The 22,264-nt window shown below is 42.2% G+C and overlaps 1 protein-coding gene across 2 annotated transcripts in view; it reads left to right on the top strand.

Annotated features, from left to right (window-relative positions):
- Positions 1-21,932, top strand: part of LOC136677444 (semaphorin-4C-like) — an 83,230-nt gene extending 61,298 nt beyond the window's left edge. For both annotated transcript variants that reach the window (XM_066654967.1, XM_066654968.1), the window contains 12 exons: positions 1,720-1,816; positions 2,698-2,817; positions 4,070-4,221; positions 8,141-8,316; positions 9,401-9,545; positions 10,291-10,504; positions 14,407-14,522; positions 16,295-16,452; positions 16,873-16,961; positions 17,463-17,725; positions 18,163-20,074; positions 21,149-21,932. In XM_066654967.1, the coding sequence (XP_066511064.1) occupies positions 1,720-1,816; positions 2,698-2,817; positions 4,070-4,221; positions 8,141-8,316; positions 9,401-9,545; positions 10,291-10,504; positions 14,407-14,522; positions 16,295-16,452; positions 16,873-16,961; positions 17,463-17,725; positions 18,163-18,795 (2,163 nt within the window). In that variant the 3' untranslated portion in view covers positions 18,796-20,074; positions 21,149-21,932. The remainder of the gene's footprint in view (positions 1-1,719; positions 1,817-2,697; positions 2,818-4,069; positions 4,222-8,140; positions 8,317-9,400; positions 9,546-10,290; positions 10,505-14,406; positions 14,523-16,294; positions 16,453-16,872; positions 16,962-17,462; positions 17,726-18,162; positions 20,075-21,148) is intronic.
- Positions 21,933-22,264: the final 332 nt, after the last annotated feature.

Below are 22,264 nucleotides of genomic sequence, written 5' to 3'. Positions count from 1 at the left end.
TCTTTGCCTCGCTCTGTTTTTCTCTTATCTTTCTGTCTTTATCTCTATCAGTCTTTCTCTGTGTGTCAAGTATGTCTCTCTCTCTCTCTCTCTCTCTCTCTCTCTCTCTCTCTCTCTCTCTCTCTCTCTCTCTCTCTCTCTCTCTTTCCCCTGGGTGTCAGTGTGAAATATAACTAATGGAGATGAGGTGGTCTTATAGCTGTGTGTGGATGAGAGCGATAGGATCACATTAGGCGGGATCGAGTGGTGTGTTTATGTGTGTGTGTGGGGGGGGGGTGCTAGATGAGGCCAGTGGTTTGTGTACGTAAGCCTCCTGCAGGATTCAGGTTTTGAATAAAAGGGGCAAGTAAGTAGGCGGCTGTTTGCCTGTCAATCAAAAACACATTAAAGAAAACACTGGAAATGATAACCATTGTATTCTATATGTAAATGAAGTCACCGAGAGAGATCTATAGAGAGAGCAAAATGAGAAAAACATGTCTTAAAACTGAGTTTAGCTTCTCTTATCCTAACCATCTCCTGAGCTAAACTAGATATCCACAATTATGTAGACACCCATTCTAAATAGCGCTGGTAGACTTGCAGCTCCACCCATTACTGTTCCAGGCTCAGTATCATCCCCATAGGAAATAAACTATAGACTTAACCCTATAAACCTAGAGAATGATGAGCCAAAGGGTTGGCCAGAAGAGTCTAAAGTGCTTCAGATTTGGGCTGTGGGGCTGTGGAACTACAATGATATACCACCATTCAGTACATTTGGGATGCATTGGACAGAACTAATCTTGAGGCTGAATGCAATCAAACCCCTCACAACAGCATCTAATCTAAAATCTTCCCAGAAGAATAGATGCTCTTACTGCTGTTAAAATAAAGACACTATTAATACCCTTGATTTGAGAAAAACGCTGGATGAGCAGGGAGTTTACAGCCAACCATGAAGAGCGCCACATAAAATCCCACTTCAGGAGGAGGACAGTATTTTTTTTTCTGTCACACAGAGTTGATATAACCTTCATTTATTGCTTTGGTTCATTTTATAGCAGGTAAAAGCCACCTTCATCTTTCCAGATGGAACTCGTAATCTGTAAAGCATTACCATTTCAAACAGGGCTAAAATCACAGAGGTATTCTGGGAACTATTACATGACCACACCTCCCTTTATGCACATATCAACCACAAGATTAAAACCACTGCAAGGTGAAGTGAATAACATGGATTATCTCGTTACAGTGGCACCTGTCGAGGAGTGGCGTATATTAAGCAGTGAGTAGATTGGCGCAAGGCTCATTGATAGGGGAATGGGGAGTGAAGGCTGGTGCCCATAGTGACCCCTTTGCTAACTTATATTATATAATAGATGCGACTGGGCACACATGTCCCCGTTGCCCTTCCTTAAACCACTTTTTAGTGTGCAGGTACTACCCACTGCATACAAGAACACCCTTTATGGAGATGCTCTGATCAAAACATCATGAGCATCTCAGATCATTTTTCCTGCTTCCAGCATCAGCTTCAAGAACTGCTTGTTGATTTACTGCCTACTATACCCCACCCAGGTTGACAGGTGCCATTGTAAGTCAACTTCATGCAAAGACTAGTTTTAATGTTGTGGCTGATGAGTGTAAAACAAATCAGTTTGAACAGGAGTGAATACAGAGTCATGAGGTTAGTCTTTTGGATGCTTTGTGAAGCCTTTCTCCTCTGCTCTCTTGCAGAATTCAGATCATTTCACCCTGAACAGCGCCCCCCTTGAGGACGGTAAAGGAAAATGCCCCTATGACCCTGCCAAGGGACACACCGGGCTCATTGTGGGTGAGTCAGATGTGCTTGAGGATGTTTATGTGTATGTGATAGTGTATGTGCTATCCCCTGGCCGGCAACATATAAGCGCTTCTTCCCACAGTTAATTTGCATACAATATGCACTCTCAAAAACTGCCACTGTGGTGGTACCCTAAAGGGTACATATTCATTACTTTTACTTGCGGAACATAACTACTGTATTCTGTATTAACTGGATTTTACCATACCTTTTTTTTCAGAGAGTATATATTTATGCAGCACTGTGCAAAAGTCATAAAAACTAATATTAAATATAGAACATTACAACTTTTTACACATAAATAAATCTCTTTTCAGGGTTTAATGTGCTCTGTCCATGGCCCTAACTCTAAAGTTCAGTTGTAAAAGCTGGTTGCATTTTCTGAGACTCGTGAGACTCTGAGTAACAACATTCTGGACAGTAGTCTTCTGACAGTGGAGGGATGGACAGAAACAACTTTTCATGTTCACGGATCTGAAGCGAGGGTCGAGCCTGAGTTTCTCCTCTCATTCAGAGATGTTTATCTGATGGGCATCGTTTTGCTGGTCTAACAGGCCTTGCATGGTTGTTAAAAGTCCCAACTCATGTTCCTTATGTGAGTGGAATATCTTATAAGTCTCAGTGGGAATGGCCCTGGTTAATGTGCACTTTGACTGGACATGACAAGAGCAAAGTGTGGTCACTGACTTTTGCACAGTGCTGTGTGTGAGGAGACCCAGTGTGTGTGTGGGAGTTCTGTTTCACCTTATATTATTTATTTACTCTATCTCATAACCCATATGCCTGAGAGAGTGTATGAGAGTTCTGTGTGATGTATCATTTATATGCGGATGTGTGTGTGTGTGTGTTCTAACCTCTCCTCTGTGTTGTAGATAAGGAGCTGTATTCTGCCACCCTGAATAACTTCCTGGGCAACGAGCCGGTCATCCTCCGCAATCTTGGACAGCAGCACTACAGCATGAAGAGCGAATACCTACCAGCTTGGCTCAATGGTACACACACATACATACACACATACGTACACACACCATTTTACAACCCATTTAGAAACTGTATTCCCACAAGAGGGTTACTTTTGTAGGTGTAATCATAGAAATAATTCAGCACTACACAACAATTAATGGGTCGTTATTTTGTGGTATTAAATATTATTATAATATATATGTATATATCTACATTCTGCATGTCAGCACATTCACATATATAATTAAAGAGAAATACACCTACCCACAGCCTGGTGGTTTGGCGTTTACACAGTGGAAAGGAGTTCTAAATATTTGATAGGTAAAAACAGAACTGTTACACTGTCCATATTTAATTCAGCTCTATTGAACAGTGGTGATGAATCGTGTGGGTGTGAAGCTCCTGTCCCTGTTTCAGTAATCAACTCCAATCATCGATTCACTTACTGTCTGAGGAAATACTTGGTTATATGCCAAAGAGCTGCTGCAAAAGAACAAACTGAACAGCTGTTCAACACACACACACAGAGAGAGAGAGAGACAGAGAGAGAGAGAGACAGAGAGAGAGAGAGAGAGAGACAGAGAGAGAGAGAGAGAGAGAGAGAAAGAGAGAGAGAGAAAGAGGGGCACACAGTGGCACAAAGCTATAATGTCCTTGTACTGAGTTTAATGGAACTGTAGGGAAATGTTGGTTTTATTCGTTTTCTAAATTCTTACAATGTTTTCATTCTGTCCCTGTTCCTTTATTTCCTCTTGTGTTCTCTCTATCCTCTTCTCTCTTTTTTCTTTTCTTACACATCTTTTATACCCTTTTTCCAATGTATTCTCTTCCTTTTATACTATATATCTCCTATATATCCATTTTTATACTCTATATCTCTGCACATTTGTCATCTTTTCCCACATCTATCTCTCATTCTTCATTTACTTTGTCTCTTTTTATCATTATTTGCTCTTCATCTTTACATTTTCCTACATTTCTTTGACTTTTTCTTGTTACTCTTTTTCAATTGTCTTTTTTCTCCTTTTTTATCGTTCTTCGACTTTTTTCCTTCTTTCCCTTCTATCTTTTTATTGCTCTTATTTTGTCACTTTTTTCTTCTTTTTTTCGTCTTCCACACATTTATCATTATTCTACTACTTTTTATACTTCTCCCCCAACCCTTTTTATCATTCTACTTTGTTTCTTGTTCTTCTTCCATCATCATGATCATCATCATCATCATCATCTCCTTCTTCCACCTCCTTCTCCTCCCCTCCATTTCTCCTGTCCTTCATCCAGAGCCTAACTTTGTGGGTTCTGCGCTGGTGAGGGAGAGCAGGAACAGTCGAGAAGGAGACGATGACAAGATTTACTTCTTCTTCAGTGAGAGAGCAGTGGAACTGGACTGTGATGGAGATCTGACTGTAGCCCGGGTAGCACGAGTGTGCAAGGTGAACACATACACTCACATTTGTCACAGGGACAGCCGATATAAATAGCCCAGTGGGCCTAAACACTCCCTGTTTTAATGAAAAAACACATCTATCTAGCACAAGCTGTACATTCACCCACTCAGCTAGACTGTGATTCTTTGTTTCCTGTGCTGTGATGTTTTGGGGGAAAAAAAAAATATCCCGCAAGATTTGTTCTCCACTTGGGCTCTGTTTCTTAAGTCAACTCTTTAAAGCTCTGCCTTCGGTCTTCAGTCAGTACTCTTTGCGGATGGTAAGTCTGGTTCTGAACTCTGATTGGCTGAGACACACTAGCGTGAAGCATCAATCTACACAACTCTTTTCATCGCTTCATTGCTGTAGCTGCAAGAGGCTCTCCAATGTGATGATGTAGTGCGCGATCTATTGATAGCTCTATCAACTGTGATGACTAGCCCTTACTGCTTTGTCAGGACATGGCTTCTCACATCTGAAAAAGTCAGCTCGATATTTTGTGTGAAAATTTCATGAGGAATGGTACAGTAGTTGTGCAGAGATCCCAGGCTTCTTTTTTTTCCTGACAGGAGTAACACAGTAGAGATCAAAATAAGAGTATAACTTGTTGACATGTTTGTTACTTTAAAGCCACTGTTCAACCCAATTTAAAAAGTTACCTAACGGAAAAAAGAAGAGATGCAGAAAATATTCTGCATCATCATCTATTCTATATTCTGTATACTCCTATATCAAGTTAAGGGTCAAAATGGGTCTGGTGCCTACCCAGAATCATTGGCTTCAAAGAAAGTACACACGCTGGACAGTGCATATATTCGATATCAGTATAAACACACTTAAATCTAATTTAAAAAATAGCTTGATTCACAATTAGAGAACAGTAATCTCTGTAGCAGGACCGAAGATTAAATGTTATGATTTATACAGTTACAGCTTCAAAAAGGAGCCAAAGCCAGTGAGTGTAGAGCAGTGGTGGATGCTGGTCTTTCAAGGAGGGGAAGCTCAATTTCGGCCTACATCATAAAATGTGTCGGTTTATTTATACGTAAATTCTACCCTCCGTTCCTTTTTAAGAAAATGATCTGTGACCCTGTCGTACCAACAAGGCGTCTTTTCCAGTGAATTGACTAGTGTCCTCTCAATGGCCAGCAGAGCTAGGCTGCTTAAACGGCCTTGGCCCATGTGAAGAGTGTCCGCCTGTGTTCCCATGGATCTTTACACCAAAGGATCGCTGATTCGCTCATTTCACTGTCAATCAAAAAGGGATTCAGCCTCAGACAGATCATCCAATCATCATGCAGAAGCTGAGCGTCCAGGCCAGCCGCGGCCAGCCCACTGCCCCATAGACCCCCAGAGACGCTGAGCGTCTGATGGGCGGGACAAAGCCCAGCATTTATCCAATCACTCGTCTCGTTTCTGCACTTCGCTGCTTCGCTATTGAACTCTGTGGACGCTCAGCGTCCTCACTGTTTAAAGCACTGTGATTAAGAGGAAAGCCGCGTCTTTACCAGTGATAAGAAGCTGATTCTGAACAAAAGTTGAGCGCGTTGTAGTGCATATTTATTCAATGACATGTACACACAACAGTATATATTTGATCACTTATTTTTTGACATTTTAGGGGAAGCTGAGCTTCCTTTGCAGTCTTAGAGCAATCGCCACTGGTGTAGAGACCCTAGTTTTGTATGACTTCAGCACATCTGCACCTGCAGGACAACACCAATTCCTCACACTGCTCTAGTTTGTGTTCCACACTTTTTTCCAGTCTGTTCCACTGTTCTATCTGAAGATGCTTTATTACAGAGAAGGAACAAGGAAAACAAACAGGAACAAGATGAAACAAAGGCAGTTTTAAAAAAATAATAAAAATCACATTGAAATAAACTACTAAGAACCTTGCAATAAAGTGGAACAGAGCTGAACACACTGAAGTAAAGCCTGAGATAAACTAAGAAACAAAACACTAGAGACCAGAATAAACAGACAAACTAAAACTAAACAGAGATAGAACACAAAGAGACAATAGGAAAGCGGCACTAGAAAATGAAACAGATAAAGAGAAGTAAAATACTCACAGGGAGAAGAGACACAGGAGTAATACATAAAATAAATCAGAAACCAACACAGATAACTCGAAATACACACAGAACTAAAAGACAGAAAACAATAACTAAACTAGGACACAAACAAGAAACTGTAAACATGAGAATAACAACAACCAAAGAAAAAAAAGACTAATAAGGAATGACGGTAACAACAAGAAGGCTAGAAACACAGAGAAACTAATCCCAAAAGACCAAGACTGAGAGAGCCAGGGACTTAGAAACAACAGAACATGGATTGTGTTCAAACACAGATACAAGGAACTGGGGCGGACGGACATGTGATGGGGTGTTGCTAGAAGAGCAGAGGAGGAGAAATGTAGTCAAGCATATGAGGAATCTAAACAAAAAAACCACAGAAGGAGAATTAACCCACAGTGATCTTCCAGAGGTTCTTGATCAGGTTCAGATCAGGGGCATTGTCCTGTATATAAGTTACTGGCTGATTGAGAGATGACTTGTGTGTTGCCAAATAAAGTTCTCCCAACCGCTACACCACCTCCTCCAAACTTCACACCCAGCTAAATTAAACTTGTTCTCATCTCTAAAGTAAACTTCCAGACCAGTTCTCCTTGGTCCACTCAACATAATCCTCAGCAAAGGTCAGTCTAGCCTTTTCATTCTTTCTGCTGATAAGAGGCTTGGTTACTGCGGCGTGGGCTTTCAGTTCGAATTCTCTGAGACAGTAAGGCACTGTAATGCCGAGACAGAACCTTGCCCATTCAGCAGTGAATAGATGAGCAATTCAGGCTTGCGGGGTTGAACTGATTGCCCATTGAGAGGCTCCATACTGTCTTGTCCTCCCACACATTTGTTTTACATTGGCGACTAGCATTATGTAGGGACTTGAATGATTAAGTCTCATTGTAAAGTTTCGGTAATATAGAAATCACGCTGTTTAAACGACCAGCTTCTCTTGCAAAGGGTCATCCCTGCGGCCTTCAGCTCCTACTTACCTGCGGTCGCAGGGTTTTAAACACCTTGGAGCAGCTCACCATCCTGCAAAATGATTATGAGTGTTGTCATATGAACAGAGCTTGTCAGGTCAAAGAGAAACTAGCACCAGCGCCAGATTAGCATCTATAACTGTGAAGTATCGCATAGTGATTATCTGACTTTGATCAATTTTGTTTATATTATGATACAGATGATTTTTAATTGGGCGGGACGTTGGCGCAGCAGGTAGTGTCGCAGTCACACAGCTCCAGGGACCTGGGGGTTGTGGGTTTGATTCCCGCTCCGGGTGACTGTCTGTGAGGGGTTGGTGTGTTCTCCCCGTGTCCGCGTGGGTTTCCTCCGGGTGCTCCGGTTTCCTCCCACAGTCCAAAAACACACGTTGGTAGGTGGATTGGCGACTCAAAAGTGTCCGTAGGTGTGAATGTGTGTGTGTCTGTGTTGCCCTGTGAAGGACTGGCGCCCCCTCCAGGGTTTATTCCCGCCTTGCGCCCAATGATTCCAGGTAGGCTCTGGACCCACCGCGACCCTGAACTGGATAAGCGCTTACAGATAATGAATGAATGAATGAATGAATGATTTTTAATTGATGAAATACATTTGACCTCCATCCCTTGTTAGAATGAGTTTAAATTGGGATCAACAGTGATGTTAAAATTTAGGAAGTACTATGTTTACATGTATTCTAATGTAAACCCTACTTTATGTTTCATTTGCACTTTAGTTTTATACATATTTATACAGATTTGAATGTATCATATTTAAGCCTGGATTCCATACACATATGTTCACCACAAATGACCTCAGATTTAATTACTGAGATGTAGTGTATATTTTGTCTGACCCCTGCTGTAATGGAATCCCCTCAGGGTGATCTGGGTGGCACTCGGACCCTGCAGAAGAAGTGGACAACCTTTCAGAAAGCCCGGCTGGTCTGTTCCATCCCTGAGCGCCACATCACTTTCAACAACCTGAGAGCCGTCTTCACTCTCCCAGCTACGGACTGGAGAAGCACGGTCTTCTACGGCCTGTTCCACGCACAGTGGTGAGATACAGGAGCACAGAACACACCCACTTTCTCACAGACTATGCCCCTCTCTCTCTCTCTCTCTCTCTGTTTCTATACTTCTGCTCTTTTCTATTTCCATCTCTTTCTCACGTTGTCATTACCTCCTGTTTTTTTGCTTCCTTTCACTTTCTTTCCCTTTCTGCTGCTTAATTTTCTCTCTCCATCACTTTTACTGTTCTTTGCATTTTTATGTCTGTCTTCTAACCCTGTTATTTTTCATTTCTTTCCCTCCCCCCTCCTTCTTTCTTTTCATATTTATCAGTAGCCCTACTTCATTTATCCATCCCTCACTCTCCATCTCTCTCCATCGCTCTCTCTGATGACCCCATCTATTCCTTTCTATCAATTTTTACACTGTCTCTCCAGCCTACTCATTTTCTCTATGTCCTTTTTCCATTCTTCTCTCACATTTCTTCCACATTCCTTTTTATTCTTTTTTCATCACTCCCTCACTTTTTCATTCCCTCCTCTTTGGCATATTTTCTGCTTATTTGTGTCTCCCTTTTTTCTCTTTTTCTTTCTGTTTATATCTCCCCTTGGGTTTACTGTTATTTTTATTTTTATGTCTTTCTACCCATCTGTTACTTTTTACTCTTTCTGTCTCCCTCCTCCCCTCCCTTCATTTTTTCATATTTCTCCGTACGTCTACTGTTTTGTTTTATCTTTTTTTTCTGTAGCTCTACTTCACGTATCTGCCCCCCTTCTCTCTCAGTAGTTGTAAAAGTCACTCTGTCCTCAGTATTTATAAGAGTGTGACAGTGCCAGAAGTCCAGCCGCGCCCTCCTCTGCACTGGAGGAAATGTTGATGTGTAATTATGATCACAAAGACACTTTCAAACTATAATTCAGCAGCCTGCAACATCCCAATCATTCACAGACCCCTCCCCCCCGACACACACACTGTCTCTATCAATATAGTTGAGCAGTGCTTTGTCCAAGCTATTAAGAAAAAACATAAATAGGAGAAAGTGATGATAACTCACTAAATTGTTCACTAAAATCTCTTTCTCGCACTCTCTATCTCTCTCGCTCTGTCCCTATCCTTCTCTCTCCATCTCAGGGGGGACGTGGACGTGTCCGCTGTGTGTCAGTACCAGATAGCGGAAGTGAAAAGTGTGTTCGAGGGTCCGTATAAGGAGTATCGTGAGTCGTCTCAGAGATGGGGGAGATACACCGGCACCGTGCCCAGCCCTCGCCCCGGAGCGGTGAGCGCTCAGCCAAACCATGACTCAGCACTTTCAGCCAAAAACACAGCCAAGAGCATAAGTCTCTGATGTTCAGACTTTAAAGGGCCCATATCATACAAAACCTAGTGCACCTTACAGGGTTTGATATTAAACATAAACACAGTCAGAGATTCAAAATATAATATTTACTCCTGAGTTTGCATGTACATAAATACATTAATAAAATAAAGATGCCTAAGGGCTTAGCTTTCACTCACTGAAAGGCTCTTTAGGGAATCAGAAAGTTCTCCTTTGGCATCAATGCAAAGGGCCCTCTCATTGCACCTTTATTTATTAAACAAGTTAATAATAAATAAGAAAACTAGACTTCCAGACCAGTTCAGCTTTAAAGAGGCAGTGAGAAAAATGTCTGTGTACTTCTAAAGGCTGGAGAATGTTACAACTGTATTTATAAACACATATAAACATTATAAGTGGACTTTAGTGGGAAAAAAACTAGCATATGGGTCATTTAATGGGAGGACAACAACTGTTCATTTGGACGGAGAGAAGTAATGAGTCGGAGAGTTTAGTGTACAGTTAGCCAGGATGCAATGTTCTAAACAGATCCGCTGATATAAAATGATACAGTTAGATAGGATCTGATTACACAGTGTTATATTACAGAGTTCAGGACACAGTTTAAATGGAAAGCCAATCTCTCCTTCTCCTGTTTACTGCTCTCTCTCCCTCACTAACATTTTTTTTCTCCTGTGCTCTGCAGTGCATCACGAACTTTGACCGGGAGAATGGCTATAACAGCTCACTGCAGTTGCCGGACGCTACACTGAACTTTGCAAAGAAACACCCTCTAATGGAGCTGAGAGCAGAATCTCGCCCCCTGCTTCTCACAAAGGGAATTAACTTCACCAGACTGGCAGTGGACAGAGTCAATGCCCTGGACCAGAGAGCATACAACATGCTCTTTATTGGAACAGGTACACAACGATGGTTTAAAAAAGACGGATGGATGGATGGATGGATGGACAGACACGTAACGGCTGGGCGAATGAATGTACTAATCATTGAACTGATGAATAAACAGGGTGATGTAATGATGGAAGGCAGGATATAGGACTCTATGCCTGGACAGATGTCACACAGTCAAGTACTGACGTGGATGAATGGAAGGATGAATAAAGGAATTGATGTCAATATAGGGATGGAGGGGAGGATACAGAAGTGGATGGAGGGATAGACGGTTGGATGGGTAAATGAACAGATGAATAGATGCCAAAGTGCATAGATACAAAATGGAGGAGAAGCAATAAGGGTGAACAGTCACGTACCTAGATGGGTGGATAGATGGATGAGGCAGATGGATGGATGGATGGATAAATAGCAAGGAACTGACTGATGGATGAATGATGAAGACAGATGGACAGATATAAGGAAGGATGGATAGACAGAATAAGTGGACAGCGGTAATAAATGCAGTTATGTTAAGTGTAAAGCAGCTCAGATGAAGAAATGGAAGAATGGAAACGGATTAATAGACATAGGGACGGATGGATGAATTGATTTATACATGGATAGATGCAGGGAGAGAGGATTAGACAGAAAAACATGGTTAAATGTACAGAGGCACACATAAAGAGAGACAGGGTAAAGGCAGAGATGGAACGATTGTGGCATTCATGGATGAATGGATGTATGGATGAAACAATCTTTGAAAAAGAACGGTTGGATGTATGAATTCTTAGAGGGAGGATGGGAGAAGGGATGAATGGACAGACAGATGGAAGGAAGACCAGATGGATAGAGGGGCACATGGATCAATGGATGGAGAGATGGCAGGTTGGATGGATGAACAGATGGAAGGATAAGTAGGTGAATAGACACCCAAACAGAATGAAATGAATCCGAATAAGCCCCAGTCAGGATGAGCTCCACTGTTCGTGTGGGTTCAGAGCAGTTTCGCTATGGAATTGAAGAGAGTCTGATTGGCTGCTTCTTGCCTGAAGGAACAGCGATTTAAATTCTGTCTTTTCACATTTCGTTGTTGTTCGATTGAGTTGGGGGAAGAAAAAAAATAAATAAAACGCTGACTGAAACCTTGCATTTGAAACCCAATCCTTCTCTAAAATTGGAGGCAGGGTACTATAGCCATGGCTGTTTTCCAGGAAATATTCTCGCTAAGAAATTGACACCGGAATGAAGGAGTAATATAAGGACCAGATGGATGCATACTATTTGTGAGCAGTGTAGAGCGACAGGGTCATACACCACATGCAGAACCTGGATTTATAATCTAAGCCCATCTGTACGTGTTTGATGACACCTATTTTAAGGAGTGTTTTGAGCAGCACTGTGTCTGTTATCTCCGGAGGAATGTATAGACCAATAGATTGGGACATTTGAAGCAGCTGAATATGAGCCTCATCTCAGTGCCCAATGCCAACCATGAGTACTAAACTTGTGGCGTATCAGATCCCAAAACAACCTGGGGAGACAAATGTAAAACAGACATTTTAGTTTTCAGTTTGAAATGATTGAACAGACCTGACCCCACTCTGCTCACCGGGAGCCTCACTCTCCACCACACACATCACACGTGGACATGTAGTGAACTGCGGCGCTAACAGGGTGCTTTGTTAAAAGAACGGTTTGTGATAATTCTACCTCAGAATTACAGGATTTACTGACCTGTAATACGGAGAATACAATACCTCTGCCATTGCTATTCTGGGGGAGGGTAGGAACACCCCCCACCACCATCACCACCACCCCATTGATTTCAGTACCGTTACTGCTCTAAGAAAAAAAAAATAAAGGTGCGGTGCAGCCTTGAGGTCCAATACTGGGAAGCTTAGGCTTACTTGATCTTGTCTACTTCCAACTCACATCTTTCTGTATTAGCCTCTTTGTCCTTCCTGGCTTTTCTCCTAAAATCTAAACAGGTTGGACAGGTGAAAGCAGGCGCTTCATTAAAGCTAATGCTGCGTCTGATTTAGGAGTCTAGAAAATCACTTCTGCCAATTGATTTAGGGGGAAGGACGGTCATTTAACTAAAAAACGCTGAAGATGTGTTTGTCCTTGGTCACCTTTGAAATGCACACACACACACACACACACACACACACACACACACACACATACAGGCCTTCTCTGTTCCATGCATGGCCAAAATTTTGGCTCTAGTTATGTATACCCAGACACACACACACACACACATTATAACCTGCCAGGGCCACCTATGCCTGACTGTGAATAAAGCATTCTCACTTAAGGATTCAGCTCAGTTTGACTAAGCTCAGTGTGGCTGCTGTCACAGCACGAGTGATATTGAGTCTCTGACACATTCTCTCTCACACTCACTCTCTCTCTCTCTTCCTTTCCATGTATTTTTCTGTCCAACTCCCTCTTTTTTTCTCTTCTTCTTTGTCTCTGACACTCTACCTCACTATCCCTCTCTCTGTCCATCTATCTATCTATCTTTCTTTCTGTCATTATAGCTGACACACTCTTACTTCCCCCTCTCTCTCTCTTTCTTTGTCCAATGACATTGACTCTATTTTTTCTGTCTCTCTAGCTTTGTTCTTCTTTCTCTTTTCTTTTCCTCTGTCTAGGTACTGATGTAGTTTGACACACTACAACTAATTTTCACCGAGTCTTCTCTCTCTCTCTCTCTCTCTCTCTCTCTCTCTATCTATCTCTTTATCTATCTATCTATCTCTACTGGCACTGACTCTCAGTCTCTCCTCTCCTTTTTTTTCTCCCACCCATGCTCTTGAAGCTGACATTGAATCTCTGACGCACTTCACTTTTTGTTTCTTGTTCTCTAACTCTTTCCCTCTCTTCTTGCCCGCTGTGCTTTGGAGCACACACTCCATACAACCCTGCCAACGGACACACACGGAAGCACACACCTCCACAAACACACATTGCCAGTTGGACTAGAGGCTTGATTAGCCATTAAGTGAGGAGAGAGCAGCCCAAGCACTGAGACGTGTGTGTGTGTGTGTGTGTGTGTGTGTGTGTGTGTGTGTGTGTGTATGTGTTTATTTGCCAGTGCATGTCATGTACTCATAATCTAACTTGGTTGCTGCAGTGTTGAGTACTGGTGTCGGATGGTTATGCTCCATCACTCCTAAACATGGAGTACTAATGCTCCACAGCCCTGTGTTGTGGGCCTTTAAACCTCTTAAAAAACAGTTTTATTCCATGTGCTTCTGTGGAGATTTAACAACCCGTGTGTGCACAACTGAATGTCTGTGGCCACAGCGGGGACACCTTAAAGGAGCCTAGTTCATTTGTTAGAAAATCTGTCCATGAACTTTAGGACACCATGTAATTCCGAACACAAGCTAACATTTAGACCGGATGAATATTTTTGGAGAACAGGAATGCCTTGGCTTTTAAACTTCTCACTCTGTCTCTCCCTGCTCTCTCTCTCTGTGTGTGTTTCTGTCCATCTTTCACTCCTTCACTGGGTTATCCCTCTCTTTCAGCATCTGTCCGTACAGAAGTTAGAAGGGTCAGTGCCACATTATCTGTGACAAGCAGTGTGTGTAAGGGGGCATGATGTTTACACACACACACTAAATCCCCTCAAATCTCTCACACTCGTGCGCACACACACACAGTCACACACTCAGACTCACACACATTTGGTCACAGTTCAGCTGGATCTGATTCAATTGTGCTGGAGATAATGTGTGTAACCTGGTTCTCAGTGACAGACCTACAGACACCCATGTTCCGCTAATAGACGTTCTCTCTTCTCTTGTCTTGTCTATTCTTGCTTTTCTTCTCCTTCCTTCCCTTCTCTTCCTTTCCCTATTTATCGCTGTCATTTATCTGTGCCTCATATCTCTCTGTTGTCTGTGTTTATCTGTAGCGGACGGCTGGCTGCAGCGTGTGGTCATTCTGATGTCAGAAGCTCACGTAATTGAAGAGATTCAGCTCTTTGTTTCTCCACAGCCAGTGGATAGCCTGACAATCTCACACAGCAAGGTAACACTGACCACAGTGAAAAACACACACAAACACACACACTAATCACAGTGGAGCTATATTTATGTGCCCTAAGCATCTTGACCAATCAGTTCCAGATGAGACGCTCAGAATGTGTTTTGATTAATCAAGGTGCAGACATAGCCAACATACAAAATTTCTTTATAGTAAAAATGATTCAGGCTTTAAACCCTTTTAACCAATGCTTGGCATTGAGTATGGTGACCAGCTCCAGAATTTCCTACTACTCTGACTGTGTGGTCATTTGATTTGATGCACCTAGGAGTGAAGGAATCAGTATGGGCACACAGCCCCTACACAGCAACCTGCAAGGCACTGTGTGCACTGAAACCTGTCTGTCAGAGCCAGCATTAACTTTACAGCAGCATGCGCCACACTAGCTCCTCCATGGGATTAGACCAGATGAGCCTTGGGACCCATGACAAATTTTGTTCAGTACTAGGCCCTGCATACAGAGAACACCACCTCAAGACCTGCACTTTAGGAGATACCCTGACCATCACAATTCCGCCCTTGTCAAAGTGTCTCAGGACCTTACGCCCATATTTCCTGCCTCCTATGCATATCATTCAGCATTAACGGTGCCTTCACAGATGTGCATGTCACCCAAGCCAAGTGCACTATACTGTACCTCCTTATCTTCACGGATGCTGGCTTTTGAACTGTACTAGCCCAGAGGATGTCCATGAATTGAGGAAAATGAAAAAAGAATTTCAAATGTTGATTTGACTGACAAAAAAAATGCTATTCCATTTAGCCTCAGTCCATCTTAAATGAGCTTAGGTCCAAAAAAGGTGATAGTATTTCAGGACTTTCTTTATTTATAGGGTTTCTTCTTAGTCTACGGACCCACCGGAATGGGATAAACAGTTACGGTTAATGACTGAATGAATGAATCTTTGTTGCATTATCACATTTTACATTGGATTTCAGGATGCATAAATGAACTGTGTTCATAGACAGAGTTTTTGGGAAATATTTCTGAGCCCATGAAGTCATTTCCGCTATAGAATATTATTTGTATTTTAATGCAGTGGCTTCTGAAGGCCTGAAGATCGCAACCACCCACTGTTGGTTTTGGGCCTTGTCCCTTGCAAGTAAAGCTTTCTCTAGGTTCTCTCAAACTTTTAATCATCTTATGTACTGTAGATGAAGCAATCCTCGGGTTCATTACTATTTTACATTGAGAAGCATTGTTCTTGAATTTTTGCATTATATTCCCATTTATTTTCTGCATACTATTTTAAAATAAATATAGGGTTTAAAGTTTTTTTTCGCATCATTGCATTCTGTTTTTATTTATGCTTTGCAAAGCATCCCAACATTTTGGAAACAAGGTTTGTATATCCCACCCCCTGACAGGTGACACTGTAATGTGATAATTAGTGTTATTCACTTTTCATACACATCATTGGTATTAATCATGTGGCTAACTAATGTATAGAGCACATATGCACTTGCACACACATTCAGAACGTTTTAATGTCTGTTTCTCACTGATCCTTATCAATCTTATCAAGTTTGTGTGTGTTGACCCACCGCTGCTAACCAGCTTTGCTAAAAGTGTTGCTAAAAATGGAACAGCGCAGGAAAACCAGGTTGTGTTAAGGTGTTAAAGGCTGAAAATTATTATCCTAATATTTTTCGTTCTCAACATTTTTCTCCCTCTCTCTCTCTCTCTCTCTCTCTCTCTCTCTCTCTCTCTCTCTCTCTCTCTTTCATTCTGTGCCCCCATCTTTCTCACTGTCTAGAAGTATTTATATATAGGCTCGAGGTCAGAGGTTCTTCAGTTGCCCTTGGCTAATTGTAGCCGGTATCAGTCTCAGCCGGACTGCCTTTTGTCCAGAGATCCGTACTGTGCCTGGGACAGTGAGGGACGAGCCTGTGTTCGGATCGACCTCCACCGGGGGTACACACACACACACACACACACACACACACACACACACAAACGTGCACGCAAACACACGTCTTTATCTCTAAATCCTCCAATCAGCTCTGTCTCTCACACAATCATCCTTTGCCCTATATGACGCCATAGCCTATACTCTCCTTATCTTTTCGCTCCCGTTTTCTCCTCCTCTACTTTTCTCCTTTCTCAGATTGATCCCCCTTACTATACATATTCACTTTATCTTCCCTTTATCTTGTCTTTATTCTTCCCTCTTTTTCTCTTTCCCTCCTATCCTCTGTTCTTAATCTCTTCTCCTCTCTACATAATTATGTACACACATATATACAGATACGCATACATACATACATACATAAATATACATATATGTGTGTGTGTCTGTTGTTTATCAATATATCTGTACCTGTCCACCTGCAGGTCCATGTCCACTCTGACTCAGGACCTCATGCTGGAGAGGTTTAAATCCAAAGCCAAGTTTGAGAAGCCCGTCTCCATCCCTAGCCCTGGTGAGCTCCTACTGCCCCCTGCTGGTCATTGTGTATATGAGGGCCAGCTCAATGGGGTTAATGCCGAATGTCTGAATATTAACATATACCATATTACTGTTACCATAGACATGTGTGCATTAAGGCCTGTTTATATTATTAATATTTACTTGTTGACTAGTTAAAGTACTCATGTTTTAGTATAAAAATGCTAGTATGTTTCCACCAGTGAGTTACAGTCATCCTTGATATGATTGCTGCAATACTGGAGTGCCAAAATGTGGCCAGAATTTGTAGACACCTGCCGATCTTTTTAAAGTCACTATGAGTCATTATGAACTCTGCCCCCATTTGCTCTGCTGGGATGTTAGAACATTGCTGTGAGGGTGTGATTTAATTTTACCACTCATGTTGCTGTGGAGCTTCTAGAAGCTATCCATCAGTGTTCACACCAGGTGCACAAGTAGTTCAGACTTTTTTTTTTTTTTTAATCTTACCTATTATATCTTCTCCTTTTTCCAGAACATTCCCGTTTACGGAACGTGACTGTGGTTGTGGGATCTGATTTGGTCCTCCCCTGTCAGCTCGTGTCCAACCTGGCTCAGCCGTCCTGGTTTCTGAATGACAATGAGCTGCCACTGTCCCCTGATGAGGAGTCTGGGGGGCCTCGTTTTGACCAGGCTCTTAGTGCACTGGTGGTCCCACAGGCTGGTGCACCGCAGGTGGGGCGCTATGTCTGTTACTCAGAGGAACGAGGAGTGAAATTCCAGACGGAGCGCTACCAGGTGGGTTTTGATGAGGATTATTTTTTTATTATTATTAAATAAATCGTCAACTGATGATGTATTTGTTGAGCATATTTGCATTAACTATAATATACATTTAAAACCAACATAACCAGTTTAGCAGCTATACTGCAGATGTAATATATAGGTATGGTAGCCTTATTGTAGTGGAGTTATACTGTAATTCCACAGCTGCTGTATTATAGCTGTATTACAATGGAGGGCAGCACAGTTGTGTTCTCCCTGTGTCTGTGTGGGTTTCCTCTCTCAGTCCAAAAAGACGCATGTTGGTGGGTGGTTTGGCTAGTTGGTTGATGAGCGTGTGAAACACTCTGATGGATTGGCGCCCTGTCCTGTGTGACCCATGAATTGGAATGGGTGCCTAAACAAAACTCACTTTAATCATCACATTCCTCATCAATGTTTCTTTCTCTCAGGTGGCTGTGGTGGCCAGTGCTCCGGTCTTCATGGAGGCCCGAGTGCCGGACGCCAGCATGGGTCTGTTCTGGGTCCTGGTCATCACTCTGGGTGCCGCCTGCCTAATGCTGCTCATCATGGCCCTGTACCTGCGGAGAAGGCTGAAGTTGGCTCTGGGGAAAGGTGCTGAGATGAAGCCCCTGGAGAGCACGCTGGTCTACCCCATCACTTTACCCAAGGAGCCTCCCACTTTGGTGCCCAGCAAGATGGCTAACGACGAGGACCGCTTCTGGGAGACAGGCGCTAATTATTACTGCTCCGATGGGTCATTAAAGATTGTGCCTGGCCATGCCATGTGTCCGACCGGCACTTCGTCCTCTCCTAGCGCTATCCCTGGTCAGCCCCTACATTCCCCCAGCCGGCTGAGTCTGACAAATATCCGCGGCTCCAGCTCTAACGGCTACGTCCGGCTCAACCTGAGCGTAGGTGGGGAGGAAAGGAGCGGAGCCAGTGGAGGAATAAGTGGAGCCAGCGCACTGGGCTTGAGCAGCCGAGAGAATGAGTACACCAGCACATTTAAGGAGGAACTGAGGAGGACCCTACAGCAAAGGAGCGTGCTGCCTGACGCTAATCCTGAAGAGTCCAGTGTGTAAAGGTCGCAACGTGACCCCGAAACAACCTCACCTACCTCCCTCCTTCACGGAGAAACACCCTCTCTTACTCTATCATTGATTTCTCTCGCTCTTTCTCCATTCAGACCGTTCTCTCTCTGAAGACGCTGTCCAGCTAAGGCTGTGTATGTTTTTTTGTTGTTGTTGTCCTTTTCAGCACTAGTTAGGTCATTTCTATTTCGCAAGGACACAAGCTTCACTGCTAGCCTTGCTTCAATGCATCTTAACAGAGCAGGTCTTTTTTTGTATTTTAAACAACACGACGGCAGGCCCACGTCCAAAGTGGTCAGCAAATATAACATAAGGTACAGCTCAGCGACTGGATAATTGGGCCTCAATAAAATAACTGACAAGTGAAAGGATCTGCATTGCTTTCATTCTAAAGCACAGCTTTTTGGCTTGAGGCAAGTGAAGGGGTCTGGATTTATTTCACTTTTTTGCGAGAAGAGAGGGAGAAGAAAAAGGATTTTGGACAAATCAGAACTTTGCGCTAGATGACAATCATGCTTTTCTCTCAGGCGGTGAAACCTGAGGAGGAGAAAGTGTGAAAAAAGAAGAGAGGAGAAGAAAAAAACAATGAAGGAAACTGTAAAATAAAGAAATAGCGAATGGATACTGACATAAGAGAAACAATCAGACTTTCTATACAGCTCGGTTTCAGATATTTTTTCATGTTGTCTTTTTCTCTCGGAATGTCTCGAGACTCAAAGCACTAATATATTGTGATGTTGTTTGTAATTTAAAAGACTTTTACAAATTTTTCTGCTTTTTTCTGCAACATTTGGACTGATGAAAAGTGAGACTTGCTGATTTTTATGGGTTTTGAGAATGTGAAAAGAGAATGGCTCATTTCTCTCTCTCCCCAAAAACCAAACCTTTATTTCACTCCCACTGTGTAGAAGGAGAGCGGAATGGCTTGAGGGGACCTTGTATATCATGACTGTACTGGATGTTTCAACAAGTGCATTATTGTGTGTTTGGCTGGGGGGAAACAAGGACAAAATGCCAAGTGAAATGGACCCCCAGCAAAACTGCGTAGTGGATAAAACTGTGGGTGGTGAAATTTTCTACACACTGCCTGTTGAGCATGAATTGCTTTAAATGAACTGGATACCAAACTTGACTTGGATGGATGCTTCCACAAAAACAAAAAAAAAAAACAAAAACAAAAAAAAGGGTCACCTGATTGGATACTTGAGCAAACCCAAAGGATGGATTAAAACAGCAGTGACCAATAAGAGGCTGAGACTGGCTGACACAGGTAAATGTTTTTAGGAATATATGATGACTCAAGTATTTCATTGTGATGGACTGCATCATCAGTTTTGAAAGATGTTTCATATTTAATACACATTTTGCTGTAGCCATATGGGTGAAAAAAGTCATCTTTAATAGTTCACTTAAATTACTCCATTACAGATTCTAGTCCATCTGTTGCTCTGCATACTTGGTTAGCCACCTTTCACCCTGTCCTTTAAAGGTCAGGACCCCCAGAGGACCACCATGGTACACATGGATCAGACACAGCAGTGCTGCTGGAGTTTTTAAAAACTGTGCCCACTCACTGTCCACTCTGTTACCCACACCAAACTTGTTAGTCCACCTTACAGACGTAAAGTTAGAGATAGCTCATCTGTTGGTCATCCTCAGTGACATTGAGGGATTTACAAATTTCAGCAGCACTGCTGTTTTAGATCCACTCATACAACACCGTAACCATTGAAGGAATCCTGGAAATTGCAAGACAGATGAAAGTGGGCTAACGAAGTATGCTGAGCATCAGATGGACTACAATCTGTAATCGTAAAACTACAAAGTGCATCTGTATGGCAATTGTGGTTAACGTAATGGATAACTATAGGAATGTAATTTTAAAGTTTTGGCTGATTGATGTAGGTCATATATTTGATAGAACACATAGCTCCTCCTAGGACTCGTCACAGTGGAGCCTCTTGAGGTAAACTAGAATGTTCCACTTTGGTGGTGCTTTTGTTAGTTGGCTGCTCATTGACTTATTCATAGTTTTTCTGCATGCACTGCCCAGCGTGATCTGCTGAAGGAGCAAAAAGTATTGCTTTAAAAGCCATTAAGCTGTATTAGCTATATTTGGTATCGTGTTTTTGATCTGTTTTTACTAAACGACAAAGCAGCTATTCTGTAAAACTATAGTTCTATGAAACTTTGACTGGGTGGTATGGGCACAGCAAGAAAAAATGATTTGTTATTTCAGCTTGGAACTGGTTCTGTGTGGTTTGCGGTTTGAGAGGTTTGAGCAGTTTTAGCATCTCAGCACTTCCAAGAGAAATAAAGGTGTGCCTGTTTCTCTCCTGTACAGGGTCCTGTATCACATCCACATGGACTGAAGCTTCAGAAGGACTCTTGCAGGACATGAGAGATGGACATTTTTCTTATTTGTGCTCAGAGAGAAGCAAAATAAGGAAACCATTGGTCATTTAGTGTAACTCCAGTGCTGAAGAGGTACTACCAAGGACAGCGTGGGTCTCTACTTTGTTTGCATGATGCGCTGCAGAAGCACCGTGGTCCACCACAACCCACCGTTCTCCACTGTCATGACTGCTGAAACGTAAAAACTTCAACAGATCCTATTCATGGTTGAAACCTTTTAAAGAAAACATTGTGATTCTGTTGGGTTTTTTTTCTTTCTTTCTTTCGCTGTGCCTCTTCACCTTGAGTTAAGCCAAAGTAGACTGCAGATGTGTTTTATTTTCTTTTCTACCCATTTCCTTTTTCTTATTTTTTTTTTCCTCTCCCATTTCTTTATTTAAGTCTGGAGTCCGTCCACTGCACAGGAAAAAAGAAAAACTGCTCTACAGAAACTTACTGAATATTCTTGTTGTTATTAATCTCTTTTTGATGGAAAAAAAATATATATATTTTGTGGCATGACAGCTTTATGATGTTTTCCAGCAGCTATTTGTTCTGTAGCGATCTCTACCATCGTTCATTACAGAAGGAAACTTAAAATACGATTAAAAAACAACCACAGTAAAGAAAATCCAAGGTTTAGAACAGGGATTTACAGGCTTTCACGTTAGTTTTCTAGCTCATTATTCACAAGTCAGCCTTGCTTATTGAGGCAAAAAAAAAAAGAAAGAAAACCTTCTCAGGGTGGGGCTTTTTTGACTATATGAAAAAAAAAGAGAATACAAAAATCCTGTGCCAGCTACAGGTGGGAATTTCATTATTTGTTTCCATTTTGTTGTGTTAATTAGTTATGATTTCATTCAACAAGAACAAATGTCTTAAACGATGGAGCCATATGGCCCGGTTTATTGCTGCCTTTAGTGAATACGAATCTGAGAGCTGTTGCTATGAAGCCTATGATTGCCATTTCAAGCACTGTTCATGGTAAAAGGTTACTAAAAATCCATATGTGCACATTTAAATTGCATTTTGTTGCTGTTGTTCAGTCTCTGTCCTTCCTTGTTTA

Source organism: Hoplias malabaricus, chromosome X2 (genome assembly GCF_029633855.1).
Source record: "Hoplias malabaricus isolate fHopMal1 chromosome X2, fHopMal1.hap1, whole genome shotgun sequence".
Taxonomy (NCBI): domain Eukaryota; kingdom Metazoa; phylum Chordata; class Actinopteri; order Characiformes; family Erythrinidae; genus Hoplias; species Hoplias malabaricus.
This window is presented reverse-complemented; position numbering and strand designations above follow the sequence as displayed.